The sequence below is a fragment of the Malus domestica genome, chromosome 10, assembly GCF_042453785.1.
Source record: "Malus domestica chromosome 10, GDT2T_hap1".
NCBI classification, from domain to species: Eukaryota; Viridiplantae; Streptophyta; class Magnoliopsida; order Rosales; family Rosaceae; genus Malus; species Malus domestica.
In genome coordinates, this window is record NC_091670.1 from 36,082,139 (window position 1) to 36,098,765 (window position 16,627).

At 36.8% G+C, this 16,627-nt stretch overlaps 2 protein-coding genes across 2 annotated transcripts; one reads left to right on the top strand and one right to left on the bottom strand.

The window, feature by feature from the left end:
• Positions 1-6,397: 6,397 nt before the first annotated feature.
• On the bottom strand, positions 6,398-7,132 carry LOC114827465 (coatomer subunit alpha-1-like). The gene has a single exon (XM_029109290.2). The coding sequence runs from the start codon at positions 7,130-7,132 to the stop codon at positions 6,398-6,400; it is 735 nt and encodes a 244-aa protein (XP_028965123.1).
• Positions 7,133-11,803: 4,671 nt separating this feature from the next.
• LOC139188698 (secreted RxLR effector protein 161-like) lies at positions 11,804-12,493 on the top strand. The gene has a single exon (XM_070806379.1). It carries the CDS (start codon positions 11,804-11,806, stop codon positions 12,491-12,493), a length of 690 nt encoding a protein of 229 aa, XP_070662480.1.
• Positions 12,494-16,627: the final 4,134 nt, after the last annotated feature.

Genomic DNA, 16,627 nt, shown 5'->3' on the forward strand with positions numbered 1-16,627 from the left:
CACCAAATCTCATGTTTGTAATGTTTACCGATAGAAAAAGGAATCTTGCATACTTTTGTCACTTTCACCGACGGTTTTTTCTTCACCTAACCCAACATATAAGGATATGTACTCTTCTTTGTCGGAAGTTCTAAATAATCAACCAGCGTTTATGACACAAAATTCTCACAGCTACCATTGTCCACAATCAATGTACACACCTTGTTGTCAACATAACATAAGGAGCGGAATATATGATTTCTCTACCCTTTTTGTTTAGGCGAAATGAGAGCTCGTTGTAGCACCATGCATGTTAAGCACTTCGTCCTCTTCAATAGCAATACGAGTCATCATCAAATTCACAACCTCATGATTATCTTCATATGCAAACTCAGCCCCATCATAATCATCATTATAATTTCCATCGTGATTATCAGCTTCTTCGGTTCCTTTTACAAGGTTCGCTTGCTTCCGCTTCGGACATTTATTGGACTTGTGGCCATGCTGGAAACACTTATAGCAGACATCACCAATTGCCCTGGCATACAGACCAAGGTTTGGCATCTGATTTCGATTCTGATATATGTCAGTGTCCCGGCTGTTCTCTCCTCTGTAATTCTACCCTTTATATTGCTTTTCAAGGATTGTATATCATTTCTTCCATAAATACACTTGAGTGGTTGCTTTAACCCTACTTGAGTGCACTTGAGTGATTGCTTTAACCTTAACCCTACACACTTGAGTAGTTGCTTTAACCTTACTTCCAATACTCCCCATCAAGTTGGATCCAGAAGATTTATGGATCCAAGCTTGGACAAAAGTCGTTGAAACTGGTGAGAAGCCAAGGGTTTGGTGAAAATGTCGGCCAGTTGATCACAACTTCTGGTATAATGGGTCTGAATCACCTTCGACTGGACTTGTTCCCGAACATAATAACAGTCAACTTCAATATGTTTCGTCCTCTCGTGAAACACTGGGTTTGATGCTATATGCATTGCTGCCTGATTGTCACAAAATAAGGACATGGGGAGAGTTGTAAACACTCCTAAGTCGCTCAGAAGGCCCTTTAGCCATATCAGCTCACACGCAGTGGAGGCCATTGCATGATACTCGGCTTCAGCACTTGAGCGTGCGATGACATTTTGTTTTTTGCTCTTCCATGTGACCAAATTTCCACCAAAAAATGTACAGTAACCTGTTATGGACTTACGGTCGATTGCGTTTCCCGCCCAATCAACATCGCAATATCCCATGAGTTGTGTGTTTTCATTCTTCTTCATGATGATGCCACGACCCATAGACCCTTTTAAGTAGCGTAATATCCTCTTAACAAGGTTCAAATGCTCAATTGTAGGAGAGTGCATGAATTGGCTTACGACACTTACAGAATATGTGATGTCAGGTCTGGTGATTGTTAGGTAGATCAACTTACCAACAAGCCTCTGATAATGGCATATATCAGTGAGTGGCGTGCCCTCCAAGCTAGGTTTGAGCTTGCTATCCAGATGAGTAATTGTAGGTTTGGCATCTCTCATGTTAACTTCATTGAGCAAATCCAGGATATACTTTCTTTGATTTAGAAATAGTCCCTTGTGAGAAGTTGCCATCTTTATGCCAAGGAAATACTTCAATACCCCAAGGTCTTTAATTGGAAACCTTTGTCTGAGTGACTGTTTGAGTTTGAAGATCTCTTCAGCACTATTTCCTGCAATTATTAAGTCATCGACATAAATCAACACAACCATTTTGCCCACAGTTCCAATGCGAACAAATAATGAGGAATCGGCATTGCTTCTTTTGAAACCAACACTTGTGAGAACTGAGCTTAGCTTACTATACCAAGCTCAGGGGGATTGTTTCAGTCCATAAATTGATTTGTGCAATTTGCACACTAAATCATGCTTATTGCTTTGAGGGTGCCCTGGTGGCAATTTCATATAGACTTCTTCTTCGAGATCACCATGTAAGAATGCATTCTTCACGTCCATTTGGTAAATGGACCATCCCTTATTGACAACCATAGACAATAGAACCCTTACTGAGTTCATTTTCGCAACAAGGGCAAACGTTTCTTTGTAATCTACATCCAAAGTTTGAGTGAATCCCCTAGCCACCAACCTTGCTTTATGCCTCTCAATTGAGCCATCTGAATTGGATTTGATCTTATAAATCCATTTACAACCCACAGCCCTTTTTCCTTTTGGAAGTGTGGTTATACTCCATGTTTTGTGTTGATCTAGAGTTTTAAGTTCTTCTTGCATTGCTTCTTTCCACACTGCTTTGTTGTTAGCCTCATGGAAATTCTGAGGCTCACTACAACTTGTAATGTTACTTAGGAATGCAGCATGAGAGTGAGTTACCTTTTGGTATGACACATAATTGGAGATTGGATGTTTGGGTTTGTAGGTGACGAAGTCTTGAAACCTTGGTGGAGGTTGTCTTTCAAGCATTGGATTGCGTCGTGGGGCTGTTGTGTGAGTTGTCTCACACTCGTTCACATCTTGAGCTACACTGTGAGGATCATCTTGATTGTCACCATCTTTATACGTTGTACCATCAGAGTGAGGGCCTTCATTGCCCCTTTCAGTGAGTAATGCCTCATTGTTGACATGGTTGAGAACTCTATTTGTTGAAGCATCAAGGTCGATTCTTGGTAGAGGAAACACCTCCAACATACAAGGTCATCGACTCAATTTCATCATATATTAAGTTGATTTTTCCCTTTCCTAAAACCTTTGCATTTTCACCATTTGCAATTGAAACTTGGGAAGGATTTAATAATTTTTCAAACTTATGAAACTTAGACAAATGGTTGGTCATATGGTCTGTGGCACCCGAATCTACAACCCAAAAATCATGCAACATATTTATATTAAGAGCAGTTTTGAAAGCTTTCATGATACCTTGCATGTCTTCTTGAGGTATGTGTTTAGTGTCGGCCAAGAAACCAGCAAACTTGCCTAGCAAAGCTGTTGGGTTTCCGTCTTTAACATTGTCTATTCGGTCACTTTCAGCCCCTCATTTCTTTCTTTAAAGATACAATGCAAACTCATTCATGAGTGCAGCTGGATTAGCTGTGAAGTTCTTGCCTGTGTCAGACACATTGGAAGAGGAGGCAGACGCATGATTTGCTCGATGTACAGTACGGTTCACTCTCTGTGAACCCTTGTTGTCCTTCATGAAATCAAGTTTTAATTCTGGATGTAAAATCCAACATGTCTCCTTAACATGGCCCGTATAGTTGCAGTGTTGGCACTTCAAGTTTGGATGCTTCACTTTGTACTTATTCTCATTGATTAGGTAGGCTCTTGCTTCATATACATTGGCCTTTGTACCAATTTTCATGACCTTCCTCCTTACTTCTTCACGTTGAATTGTTGCACAAATAATGGTGAAGGAAGGAAGTTCAGTGTTCATGAGTATGTGGCTTCGTAGGTCTTCATATTCTGAGTCGAGACTAGACAGAAGTTGAAATATCTTGTCTTCTGCTCTCTTCTGTAGCAAAGCCGCATCAGTGGTATGAGGGCGATATATTTCCAACTCATTCCACATGTTTTTCATGCTACCTAAAAGTTGTACAAAGGGCTTACCTTCTTGTTGCAGGTTAGAGATGTCCTTCTTTAATTGGAAAACCCATGCAGCATTGTTCTGACTACCATACATTTCCTTGACAGTCTCCCATAGCTGGAGTGAAGATTCAGAGTAACTGAATATTTCAGCTAGTTTACGTTCCATGGAATTCAGGAGCCATGACATAACCAACTGATCCTTGCTAAGCCAGGATTCATAAGCTGGTGAGGAAGCATCAGGAACTTCGATGCTTCCATTTATGAATCCTAACTTGGACCTTCCACCTAAGGCAAGCGATACAGCCTTCGACCAAGGCAAATAATTAAACTCATTCAACAAGACTGAGCTTAATCTTTGATTTGGATTGACATCCACCTCGGGCATATTCATGGAGGAAATAACCAATGACCTTTCAGCATCAGACCCAAGAGGATTGTCTTCAGTCATTTTGAAGATTGAACACGTTCAGATGGTAGTAAAGCAGAAGCAGGTTATTTTTCCTGCTCTGATACCATATTGCTTTTCAAGGATTGTATATCATTTCTTTCATAAATACATTACAAATGTTCAGCCAAATATAAGAAGATGAACTCTCCTTGAGTTATGCCATAACCGGTGGACTCCTAAGAAAAGAGAACAAATCATTAACCACTTAGGAGACACACTTGAGTGTACTACTTGAGTGCACTTGAGTGGTTGCTTTAACCCTACTTGAGTGCACTTGAGTGGTTGCTTTAACCCTAACCCTACACACTTGAGTAGTTGTTTTAACCCTACTTCCAATACTTTATAATTATTTCCTTGGGCCGGCTAAACCTTTTTCTTCTCCTTGTTAGGAACATAAGAATCTGCTGCCCTTCTCTGGTAATTATTATTATTGCCATAGCTCGATTTCTTCTCATTTTGTTCACGTTCTTTCAGTTCTTTCTCTAATTGTTGTGCCTTCATAGCCATATTTTGAGCCTCATGGACATCCCAAAAAACTTGTAACCCGATTCTATACTGTATTGACGTCGTCAATCCATTGAAATATCTTGACACCGTCTGCCCCTGAGTCTCATTCAAAGAATTTCTTTCTGCCAACCTTAAGAACTCGTCGGTATAATCCTCTACTGCCGTGCTACCTTGGGTACAATTATGGTAGAGGCGATAGAGATGCTGATATTAATCCACTTGAAGGAAACAGTCCATCATCAACTATTTCATCCTACGCCATGTCCTGACCGATTGTTTGGCCTGCCTCTGTCGCAACTTCTGCAAATTATCCCACCATATAGCTGCACTTCCCTTCAAGCAAAAAGCCGTTATCTTAACCATCTTCTCCTCCGGTACCGACATAATCTCGAAGAATCTTTCTACCTCCACAAGCCAATCTAAAAATCCTTCAATGGATAGATGGCCATTAAAATAAGAGATGTCGGCCTTCTTCCGGTAATCTTCAATAGGTTGTCGGTTGTTCTGATTAGTAGCATGTGGGATCCCGGGATGTTCTATCTCTTTCTCAGAATCCGATTCACTAGCCTCTCATTGAGGATGACCATTGCGGTTGCCTCTACCACCACCATGTCGGTTATCCCGATCATTTTGTATATTGTTGTTGTTGTTGTTGTTGTTGTTTCCCATGTTGAGAAGCAATTGCCGAATCTCTTCAACGCTTGCAGCAAGAGCATCAAACTCTCTCGAGTAAACTGGTTCCCCGCCAGGATGGGTCCTATCATTCGTCGGGTCATTTGCCATCGAGCCAAGGCAAACCTGCTCTAATGCCAACTAACGCAGCAAGAAGATAAACAGAGGGATCCTCACGTTCACCCTTAATGATTCATCTGGAATCCACCAAAAAAAAAGTAAGAGAATTCTCAAAGACTATATTGATTGATCTGGAATACAAAAGATGAAACTTAGAGCAACACTTACATTGCCTATTTATTCTACTTGTAACGCCAGATTAATTATACATATTGAATGTTATTTAAATCATAACGTGTAACTCATGACCTATTGGTCTTCACCCTGCGCCTATCAAGCTGTGCTTCAAATTCCTCCGCTAAACGTTCTACGTCAACTTGTTTTTCTCTACAAGACCTCTTAGGGTTTTAGTCAGAATGAATGTAGGATAAACAAAAAGTGATGGTAGGGTTTAATCGATTTATTGATAAATTTGAGTTTTATTATTAATTTCATTTTGTACTTAATAGTAATTATGCAATACGGTAAAATAGACAATTAACAATTTACATTTAAGTTAGGTGTAAAAATAGGTTACATGGGTTCAAATAAAATTTCCCTTTCGAGAAGACAGCAGTTGCTGCTTTATTGCTCTCTTTGGGTTGCTTCATTTGTGCTTTCTTTTGGGCAATCACTCATATTAGTGCTACGTTCTGTAGCTTTTGAGAGAGGAATTTGTTATATATTTTTGTCTTCACACAAAACGAGAACTGATCCAAATCAACCTGCCACTATCAATTAACCGACCTAATCGATTTTAGACCCAAATTTGTCTGTTTCAATTTGCAATTTTGGCCCTACCAACTGGGTCGGTTTGGTTTCAGTTTTGGCCCAAAACCAACCCAAACCAACCCACACCCACCCAGACCCAATGTTGTTCTAGTACTAGCATAAACTATTGGTGCGACTAGCTTGTACGAAAACGTGGAAATCGAAATGTTAATGCGAGAGGATGATGTCCGAGATTCCATCGACTTCTCAATAGCCGATAATCCATCGTTTCTCAATAGTGTACATCTTGGAATATAATTAGCAGAAAGCTGCTCAAGGAGATGAGAAAACTAACATAACCGTTGTCGGACTTGAAGGTTGGAAAAATTGCTCCCACTTGAGTAGCAGGAGATCATCTTATCTGGGTAGGAGAACAGAGCAAACCAGATGCATCTGATCCAACCACTGAAAGATAAAAAACAGTACAGAGTTTTCCTTCCTGGTCCTGAACAAACCGAGAACTGCAGTATGGGCATGACACATCCTTCTGTCCACGGTAAATAGGCACATATGTTGCCCCACAAACCACAAATGGGTTTCTGAAATCATAGTTTAGCTGGGTTGCATCAGTCATGTTCTTTTCGGCAGCTTGCAGGATTTGTCTTGCAGTCTTTGCATGGTTTTCAATGGTGGGGTTGGTTTCCAAAAGTCGCCTGGCGAAGTTAGCTGCCGTGTTGAGATTACCAGCCTTATAGCAAACACTCATGGCATTTAGTAATGCAAGTCTCAAGTGAGGCATCTGAAGGTTGCAGTGGGTGAAGTAAGCAGTTGGCTCCTGTTGGCGAACCGGATCGCCTTTAAGTTCCTTCCTCTTAATCTCCATCTTCAAACCCAGAACATACTCCTTTACAATGATAATTAATTCTTTTACTTCATCAACCTCTCTCCTTGAATCAACTACGATCACAGGAATAGTATGCAGAATACCAAGGAGAAGACGTAAAGCATCAGCAAATTTCCCTTGGGTTGTGGCCTTGTAACCCGCCTTAAGCTTCTCTTCTAGCTCTGAGAATGTAAATACAAGAGCAGGAGGACCCCTAACATTAGGTGTAGCTGATGTTAGAGTTTTGAGACTCTTGTCCCACATTGGAGAAAACAAGATTCTCAATGTCCTTTATATATGTTTTGTCCTCTACAATATTAGTTAGATGTTGGACCACTTGGAATGAGAATTGAGGCTTGGGCCACCATTTGTGTGGATTGGGCTTGATGATTATACTATAATATTAATATTAATTAATCAAGACAAGGGCCTTGGGAAAGAGTTTAATTAATATTAATTAATCTGATCAATTAGTTTTAATTTTCGAATTAAGTTTTTAATTAAAATTAATTCAAAACGTTTTGATTAAAGACACAACTCTTTGGAAAGAGTTGTATAGCTTCAGATACATCCAAAAGGTATTTGAAGAGGTATGAAAGAGCCTATATAATTGGAGTCCTCAGTTCCATTCCAATCATCTTCTTTTCTTCCTCCTTGCTTCTGTACGAAATTTCCAGAGAGTAAACACACAAAGCAAATTCGCTAGAATTCTATAATCCAGTGCGGGTTGTAGAATTAGGTAGTTGAATCCTGATCGAGCAGACGTTGTAGAACCACAAGCACAGGAGTGGGACGGAAATACTGTTCGAAGGACATAACTTTTACGCTAGCCTTTACCTTCTGTAATCAAGTTAGTTGCATTAATATTCGTATATTAAGTTTGTATTACTGTGTAATTTACGTTTTGCATAGCAAGTATATTTTGGTTAATAAAATATTAGAATTCCTGTTATTTTTGTTTATTTCTGAATTGTTCTCCAACAATCTTCGAACAGTATGGAACAATCAGGAACTAAACCTTATTCTGAGAAGCCTGAGAAATTTAAGGGCGGAGATTTCAAAAGATGGCAACAGAAGATGCTGTTTTATTTGACAACACTGAACTTGGCTAATGTTCTTCGTGAAACTGAGCCTACTGGAGATGGAGAAAATATATTTTCTGCAGAAACTTTAACGGCCATTGATGCCTGGAAACATAATGATTTCCTCTGCAGAAACTATATTCTCAATGCATTAGATGATATGTTGTATGATGTCTATGTGGCATTCAAACAGCCAAGGAACTTTGGGAATCACTTGAGAAAAAATATAAAACCGAGGATGCTGGTTCAAAGAAATTTGTCGTGGGCAAATTTTTGGACTACAAAATGGTGGATTCCAAGTCTGTTGTCTCTCAAACTGAAGATCTCCAAAAAATCATCCATGACATTCATGTTGAATGGATGGTAATCAATGAGTCTTTCCAAGTGGCGTCCATTATAGAAAAACTGCCACCTTCTTGGAAAGAGTTCAAGAGTTATCTCAAGCACAAACGAAAGGAGATGACCCTTGAGGATCTCATTGTAAGGCTGAGAATTGAGGAAGATAACAGAAAGAATGAGAAGGGCCTGGTTTCGAGTATGGAAGCCAAGGCGAATGTTGTTGAAGGAAGTTCATCAAAGCAAAGGCCAAAATTCCAGAAAACTAAGAAGAAGGAAAGCCACTTTATCCCTAGTGCGAAAGGCAAAGACTTCAAGAAAATCAAGGGAAGTTGCTGGGTTTGTGGAAAGCAAGGCCATAGGGCTCAAGAATGTCACCATCGAAGGGATCAAGGTTCTGGAAATCAAGGCAACAACAACCGCGCAAACCTGATTGAAAACAATGTGGATGCACTGGCTGCAATGATTTATGAAATCAACCTTGTATCTGACCACGCTGATTGGTGGATAGATACTGGTTCAACTCGCCATGTATGTGGTGATAGAAATATGTTCTCTTCGTACCAGAAAATTGAGGGAAACGAGCAGCTGTTTATGGGAAATGCATCCGCATCTGTTGTGGCTGGAATAGGGAAGTGTGTTCTGAAATTCACTTCTGGAAAGGAATTAACCCTTCTTGATGTGCTGCATGTCCCCGATATAAGGAAGAATCTTGTTTCTGGTCCTATCCTTAGTAATAAGGGATTCAAACTAGTATTTGAGTCCAATAAGTTTGTATTAACTAAAGGGGGAATGTTTGTGGGAAAGGGCTACCTTGCTGATGGATTATTCAAACTCAATGTACTTGCTAATGCTATGAATGAAATAAATAATGCTTCTGCTTATATTGTTGATTCTTCTAATTTATGGCATTCTAGATTAGGACATGTAAATTTCCGTTCCCTTTTTAGAATGCATAATTTAGGTTTGCTACCCAAAATTGATTATCTAGATAATGTTAAATGTGAAACTTGTACAGAATCGAAATTTGCAAGTCAAAGCTTTAAATCAGTGCATGAAAAATCCAATGATTTGTTAGATTTAATTCATAGTGACTTGTGTGATTTTAGATCATATCCAACTCGTGGTGGAAAGAACTATTATGTAACATTTATAGATGATTTCAGTAAGTATTGTTATGTTTATTTACTTCATAGTAAAGATGAGACCTTGGATATGTGTAAGACATATAAGGCAGAAGTTGAAAATCAACTTAACAAGAAGATTAAAGTCTTAAGGTCTGATAGGGGAGGAGAATATGAGTCTCATGCTTTCGTTGAATTTTGTGCCACACATGGCATAATTCATCAAACAACAGCCCCCTATACGCCGCAACAAAATGGTGTTGCCGAACGGAAAAATAGGACTTTTAAAGACATGATTAATTCTATGTTGAATAGTTCTTGGCTTCCACACAATTTGTGGGGTGAAGCTTTACTTATTGCAAATAAAATTTTGAATCGAATTCCACCTAAAACGAGAAAGGAGTCATCATATGAATTATGGAAAGGAAGAACTCCAACGTTTAAATTGCTTAAAATGTGGGGTTGCCTTGCAAAAGTACAAGTTCCATTGCCAAAGAGAACAAAATTAGGGCCTAAAACTATAGATTGTGTTTTTATTGGTTTTGCATCTAATAGTTCAGCTTATAGATTCTTAGTTTTTCATTCCGAAGTAAGTGATATACATGTCAATACTATTATAGAATCTATAAATGCAATATTTTTTGAGGATATTTTTCCATACAAATAGGCAAGTCTAATTTATTGAAAAAGAGATTACATGATCTTCCTCAATCAGCATCTGCAGCCTCTTCGTAATCTTCCTCAACATTCTTGCCCACATTATCAAGACCACCCTCAAATATTCCTCGCATGACCCTCAACAAGGGCCAATCTCCTCCGCAGATGATTGGCGTTGGTGGTAACAAAAGAGAAGGAGATTTCACCTTGGGTAAAACAGGAACATTATCTCCCAGTTCAGCCGCCAAACGTTCGGCAATATCATGGAGCCCATGAATTACAGTTGTGCTATAAGCAAGAGGTAAATGACCTGCATTCTCCAAGATCTTAACACGCTCTCTGATGTCACCCAAATACAAAGCATTGTGGAACTGGCCCATCACATCATTCTTGACTTCAGCAATTTTCAACATTTTGGACAATTTATCCAAGTTTCCAGTCACAAGATATAAAAATGATAGCCTCTCAAAATTCTATGTCCTCTGATATGCATATTCTACAATGCCTGCATTACCCTGACGAAAAGCCTCCATTACCAATCGATACCAATGATCTTTCAGATTTTTAGCTATAACTTGGTTGGCCTTCGAATAGGGATAATCTGAGTGCCTTTCTGGGTAGAGAACTCATAGAAGCGGAGAAAACGATCTTTAACATAGTACATTGAATCACCGCTAACAGAAAAGGCAGGACGCTCCCTCTCCAATTTAAAGAATCCGGAATCTATCATGGCCAGCAATCGAGAGCAGCCGGTCAACAAAATCATTTCTACTTGAATAATTTCCCATCCTGCTTCCACTAGGTGCTTCTGTTAGAATTTACATTCAATGGTCCATGATTGTGACACTTGTCACAATCTTGGTGTATTAGTTAGTTAGTACTAGTGTTGTAACTGCGTATATAAGGCAAGGTTGTTGCTTTACTTAATCAATAAGAAAGATATCTTACAGAAATTTCTTCTATCTCTCTCTACTCTCTCTCTCTAGTTCTTGCATTTTATATAAAGATTATAGAAAGATATCTTTAATTTGATTGGTTTTGCTGGAGTATGAATGATAGAATTCCCAATATGTGAGACTTGTAAACCTTCACCATTGGCAGTTTGTATGGTCTCACTGGTAGGATAAGGGGATGCCAGGGATAAGTTGCTCATGTCAGCCGTCATATGATTGGTTGCTCCTGAATCAGTCAGCCAAACCTGTGGAGGTGCGGATGGAGTGGCAGTTTGAGGTGTAGAATTGAACATAGTGTGCATAGCATGCATTGGAGATTGCTGTAGCTGAGGTGTATGTTGCTGTGGAAACCCTTGATATGAATACTTAGAAGAATGAGACAACATGTGATGGTTAGGAGGGGCAGATGGAAACCCATATGATTATGATGATCTAAGAGAACCAATGTAATTAGGTCCCTTATCATTGTAGAAACAAAACCAAGTCAAATGATTTGTTTTCCCACATATTTGACAACCATGCCTATCAGGAGGCTTGGCATCACAAAATGGAGCAGTGTGACCACCACTGTTACATAACTGACAGGTAAGAAACAGAGGTGTAGATGAAGGCCCCACGGAAGATATAGGAGAGTGACCAAGAATACCGGATGCAAAGGAGATGAAACATGCGCTGGACTTGAGTACACAGGTCTGGGATTGAAGAATTTGTGTCCCTGATACTTGCCTTTGCCCTTATTTTTATGCCCATTGAACACTTTGTAACCTCCAGAGGCAAATTGGGATGGACCAAACTAAATACATTCATGATTTGTTAGTAAAGATTGACATGCTTGAAGCCAATGCCTGTTACACACCATGCCTTCCATATAGTCGACTCCTTAAAGATGATGGTGATCCTTATGCTCATGCTGCTGCTTATAGAAGTATTGTGGGAACTTTGCAGTATCTTACATTCACCCGGCCTGACATTGCATTTTCAGTGCATCAGGTATGCCAATTTATGCAGCAGCCTATGGTAGCTCATTATACTGCTGTCAAACGCATTCTCAGGTACTTAAAAGGTACTATGACTGTGGGGGTTACTTATACTCGAGGAGATCTTCACCTCAAGGCTTTTAGTGATGCCGATTGGGCAGGAGATCCCAATGACAGACGGTCCACTACGGGGTTGGTTGTGTTTTTAGGTTCCAATCCCATCTCTTGGTCCTCCAAGAAACAACAAACCGTGTCTAGATCATCTACTGAAGCAGAATATAGAGCTCTTTCTTCCACTTCTGCAGAACTGGATTGGATTAAGCAACTACTTGCATTTCTGCATCTTCCCGTGACTATACCTCTGGTTCTTTTCTGTGATAACTTGTCCGTTATTGCTCTGTCCTTTAATCCTGTACAACATCAGAAGACTAAGCATATTGAAATTGATGTCCACTTTGTTCGAGAACGGGTAGCCAAGAAACAGTTGACAGTGTAATTTGTTTCGTCTTAAGAACAGTTTGCTGATATTTTGACCAAAGGTTTAAGTGGTCCTTTGTTTTGCACTCATTGTATCAATCTCATGCTTGGTTCCTCAAAGCATGAGCTTGCGGGGGGATGTTAGAATATACATTCAATGGTCCATGATTGTGACACTTGTCACAATCTTGGTGTATTGGTTAGTTAGTACTAGTGTTGTAATTGCCTATATAAGGCAAGGTTGTTGCTTTACTTAATCAATAAGAAATATATCTTACAGAAATTTCTTCTATCTCTCTCTCTACTCTCTCTCTCTAGTTCTTGCATTTTATAGAAAGATTATAGAAAGATATATTGATTAATTCATGAAGGTTAACAGCTTCCCCTAACTAACAAAATAAGCTCTCGTCTCTCTCCAATCTGTCAGTCCTTCTATCCTTCTTCGCCAACAACGACAGGCCTACCGAAGCCGATGCAAAGCCGAAAGCCTAGATGCAGCCCAAACGCTCAAAATTGGTTTTTAAGGTGATGGCAAAACCGTAAATGTAACCAAATTTACACAGTGGCATAGACGTAAATATATCAAAAGAACAGGCGGTGGCAATTTTGTAAATAAAATGAAATCCGGCCAAATTCACGGTTCAGGATAACAGTGCAATTGGATTTCTTACTTTAGACTAAAGTAATGATCTATTAAACTTCTTAATGGCAGGAGAAATTTTTCATTGTTACGGAAATATGAGGGGTATATCAAGTGTTTTTATGCAAGTGGTGAAAATTTTTATTTTATAAGTTATTAACTTTTTTATACACATATCACACCATTAATATAGTGACAAGTGATATAGCATCCTGTATTCCGATCACACTAAAAAATCTGTCTGATAACGGTGTAAGTCTGTGTTTTAAGATTAAAAACAAGGAAAAGTTAGATCGTAGTACAAAGATCTTATCAACCTTCTATACGTTTCTAGAAAAACAAGAAAACAATATCTTCAATTTCATTTTTTCAGAAACCAATAAAACATTGATAAGTTCTTGCTCCACCATCTATCTTTTCTTTCCTATTTTTACTCAAAATACACAAACTATGCAGCCCTCACAAAAGTATTTAAACGACGGAAATTTTATTTGAACTCATATTTTGTATCTCAATATTCAGCTTATTTTTTTATACCCATATTATATTTGATTTATCTATCATTATCCCTTTACACCCAACGTTATTTCCAAAACAGCCCTTACTTATCAAAACTCAACTCAATCAAACTTCTTGTTACACCCATAAAAAATAAAACTCTAACCAGTCCATCATCTCCATGGAGCAAATCCCCTTCTCTCTCTTTAAAAAATCCTTCCATCTCCCATGGTTGTCATTCTGCACCCCATCTACTCCTTTGTAGTCATCAAAACCTCTTCCTCTTCCTTTTCTTCATCATTTGACATCTCTAAATTTCTAGAGCATTAATTAGCTTAATAATTGGTATGTGTTCAATCGATTGGTTCAATTTTTACGTATTGATTCCTTTTTCTTTTCAATTAAATGAGCTTTTGGTTATAGTGTTTAATGAGTTTGGTATGTTTCAATTAAATGAGAATCTTCTAGACTCTATATTCCTATATGTGGTAGAAAAATGGGTACGTCCATGAACTTTTGGTAGATTAATGAATATTTTTAATCGTTGATATTTTTTTTTTTGTCGAAATATGCATGAAACATACACATTTGTCCCTTCATGCCACTTGGTTATAAGCAAACATCATGCATTTACTAATACTATTCCAAGTCATGCATGAAACCTACACATTTATCCCTACATCTAACTTACTAATGCTATCGATTGACTTAAAAAAAAAATCGAAATGTATGTAGTGGATAAACACAATCTCAAACTTTAATTGAACTCACATAACATCGATAAATAAAGGCATTATCACAACTTAGGGGTGGTGAGCAATCCCATTAAAATAGAACTTAATATATACATATTAAAAAGGGATATTTTGGATGCGATCCCTAATCCTTAACATTCTTTGATTAAAACCTTAATAGTATTCAAAGTTTGATCAAGGTCCCTTGACTTTGTACACCTCATTATATTACTATTAATATTTATATTTTTATAGTTTTGACATTAATTGTTTGATATTTTATGAGATTTATAATCCTATAAATTTAAAATCTCTCATTATAATACTAATAGAAATGGTTACAATAAACAAATTCAAACATTTTGATTGAATAAATGGATAAAAACTATGTAAAAATAAGAAATAATCAATGGCAAAAGAATGTATCCATAGTGTTAAAAAAATTGGTACATTTTACAAAAAAATTGGTACATTTCACATATAACAAAGTGGTACATTAATAAAGAAGAATGGGCACATTAGAAATAAATTAGAGTACAGATAAAAGATTAAAAATTATCAATACAAATGAATTTTTAAAAATATAGGCGCTAAAAGAAATTAATACATGGGTACAAAATAAAACTAAAAAGAAAATACTACAAATTTAAAAAAAAATGTTGCAAATTAAAAGTGGGTACAAACTAAAAATATAAATATATGATACAAAGTTTAGGCATAAAAACATAAATATACCATATGTAATTTTTCTATTATTGATTAAATATACAATGTCACGTGACGGTATACACATGGGTACAAACACAAATAAAATTTTAAAAAATATGAGCACAAAAGGAAACTTATATATGGGTACAAATTAAAAATGAAAAGAAAATTGGTACAAATTAAAAAATATTTGCAAATTAAAAATAGGTACAAACTAAAAATAAAAATATATGATAAAAATTTAGCCATAAATATAAATATACTAATTGTAACATTTTTAACATTAAAGGAATATATTTAAAAACAAAAATATTTTATTATTCAAATAATTAATGATAATATATGATAAAAATTTAGCCATAAATATAAATATACTAATTGTAACATTTTTAACATTAAAGGAATATATTTAAAAATAAAAATATTTTATTATTCAAATAATTAATGATGTTATTAATACCCAAGGACCTTGATCAAAAATTGAAAATGAATAGGATTTTAATCAATGAAGTAACAAAAAAAAGGATGTGAACCTAATTTTCCCTTAATACTATTCCAAGTCATGCATGAAACATACACATGTCCCTTCATGCCACCTGATTATAAGCAAACATGCATGAAACCTACACATTTGTCCCTTAATGCCACTTGATTATAAGCAAACATCATGCCTGCACAAGTTATTTACTAATTAGTATTACTACTATTCAGCTATCATGATCGTTTTTTTTTCTGTTACTCATATGCCCAAGACATTGTAAATAATGTTGATTATTCAAAACGAATCAACAACTAGTTACACAGGGTCACAGTCAATGATACTCCCAACTTGATAAAGAAAGAAAAATAAGGAAATCAACTTCCAAACTAAAATAAAATGTATATAAATATAGAAAATTGTTATTAGCACTCCAAAAATCTCATTTGGCACTCCAAACTTTTTATAATTAGAAAGAAAAATACACTTGTGCAAAGTGTAGAATGAGATTATTTGAGCGCTAATAACAGTTCCCTAAATATGTCTTAACAAATATTGTACGTGGCATTGAATTAGACTTTCACGAATAGACTTATAATTTCTAGTATCTAATAAATTTCCAGATTAAAAATATTCATCGATCTACAAAATTTTCTCATAAAGGTACCCATTGTTTTGCCACAGATACCAATATAGAGGCTAAAAGACAATATGATATTAAATTCATAAGTGGTCAAGATATTTATGAATTTAATAATTAAAATGCATAAGCTCAATTATACATTTAAGTTAGATCAATTCCTGGAGTTTTAGTCAACAATAAAACTGCTTACCTATGAGTTCACCTATAAAACGTGCAAAAGCGATATACTTTTTTACCACAGTTCTATGTATTGTGAATTTTTGTCCTCAACTTTTGTGGCATATAGAGGCTAAAAGATACTACGATATTAAATCCATATATGGTCGAAATATTTATCAGTTTAATCATTAAAATGCATAAACTCCATTACACATCCAGTTTAGATCAATTACCGAAGTTTTGCTCCACAATAAAAACTGCTTAGCTATGAGTTCGCCTATAAAACATGCAAA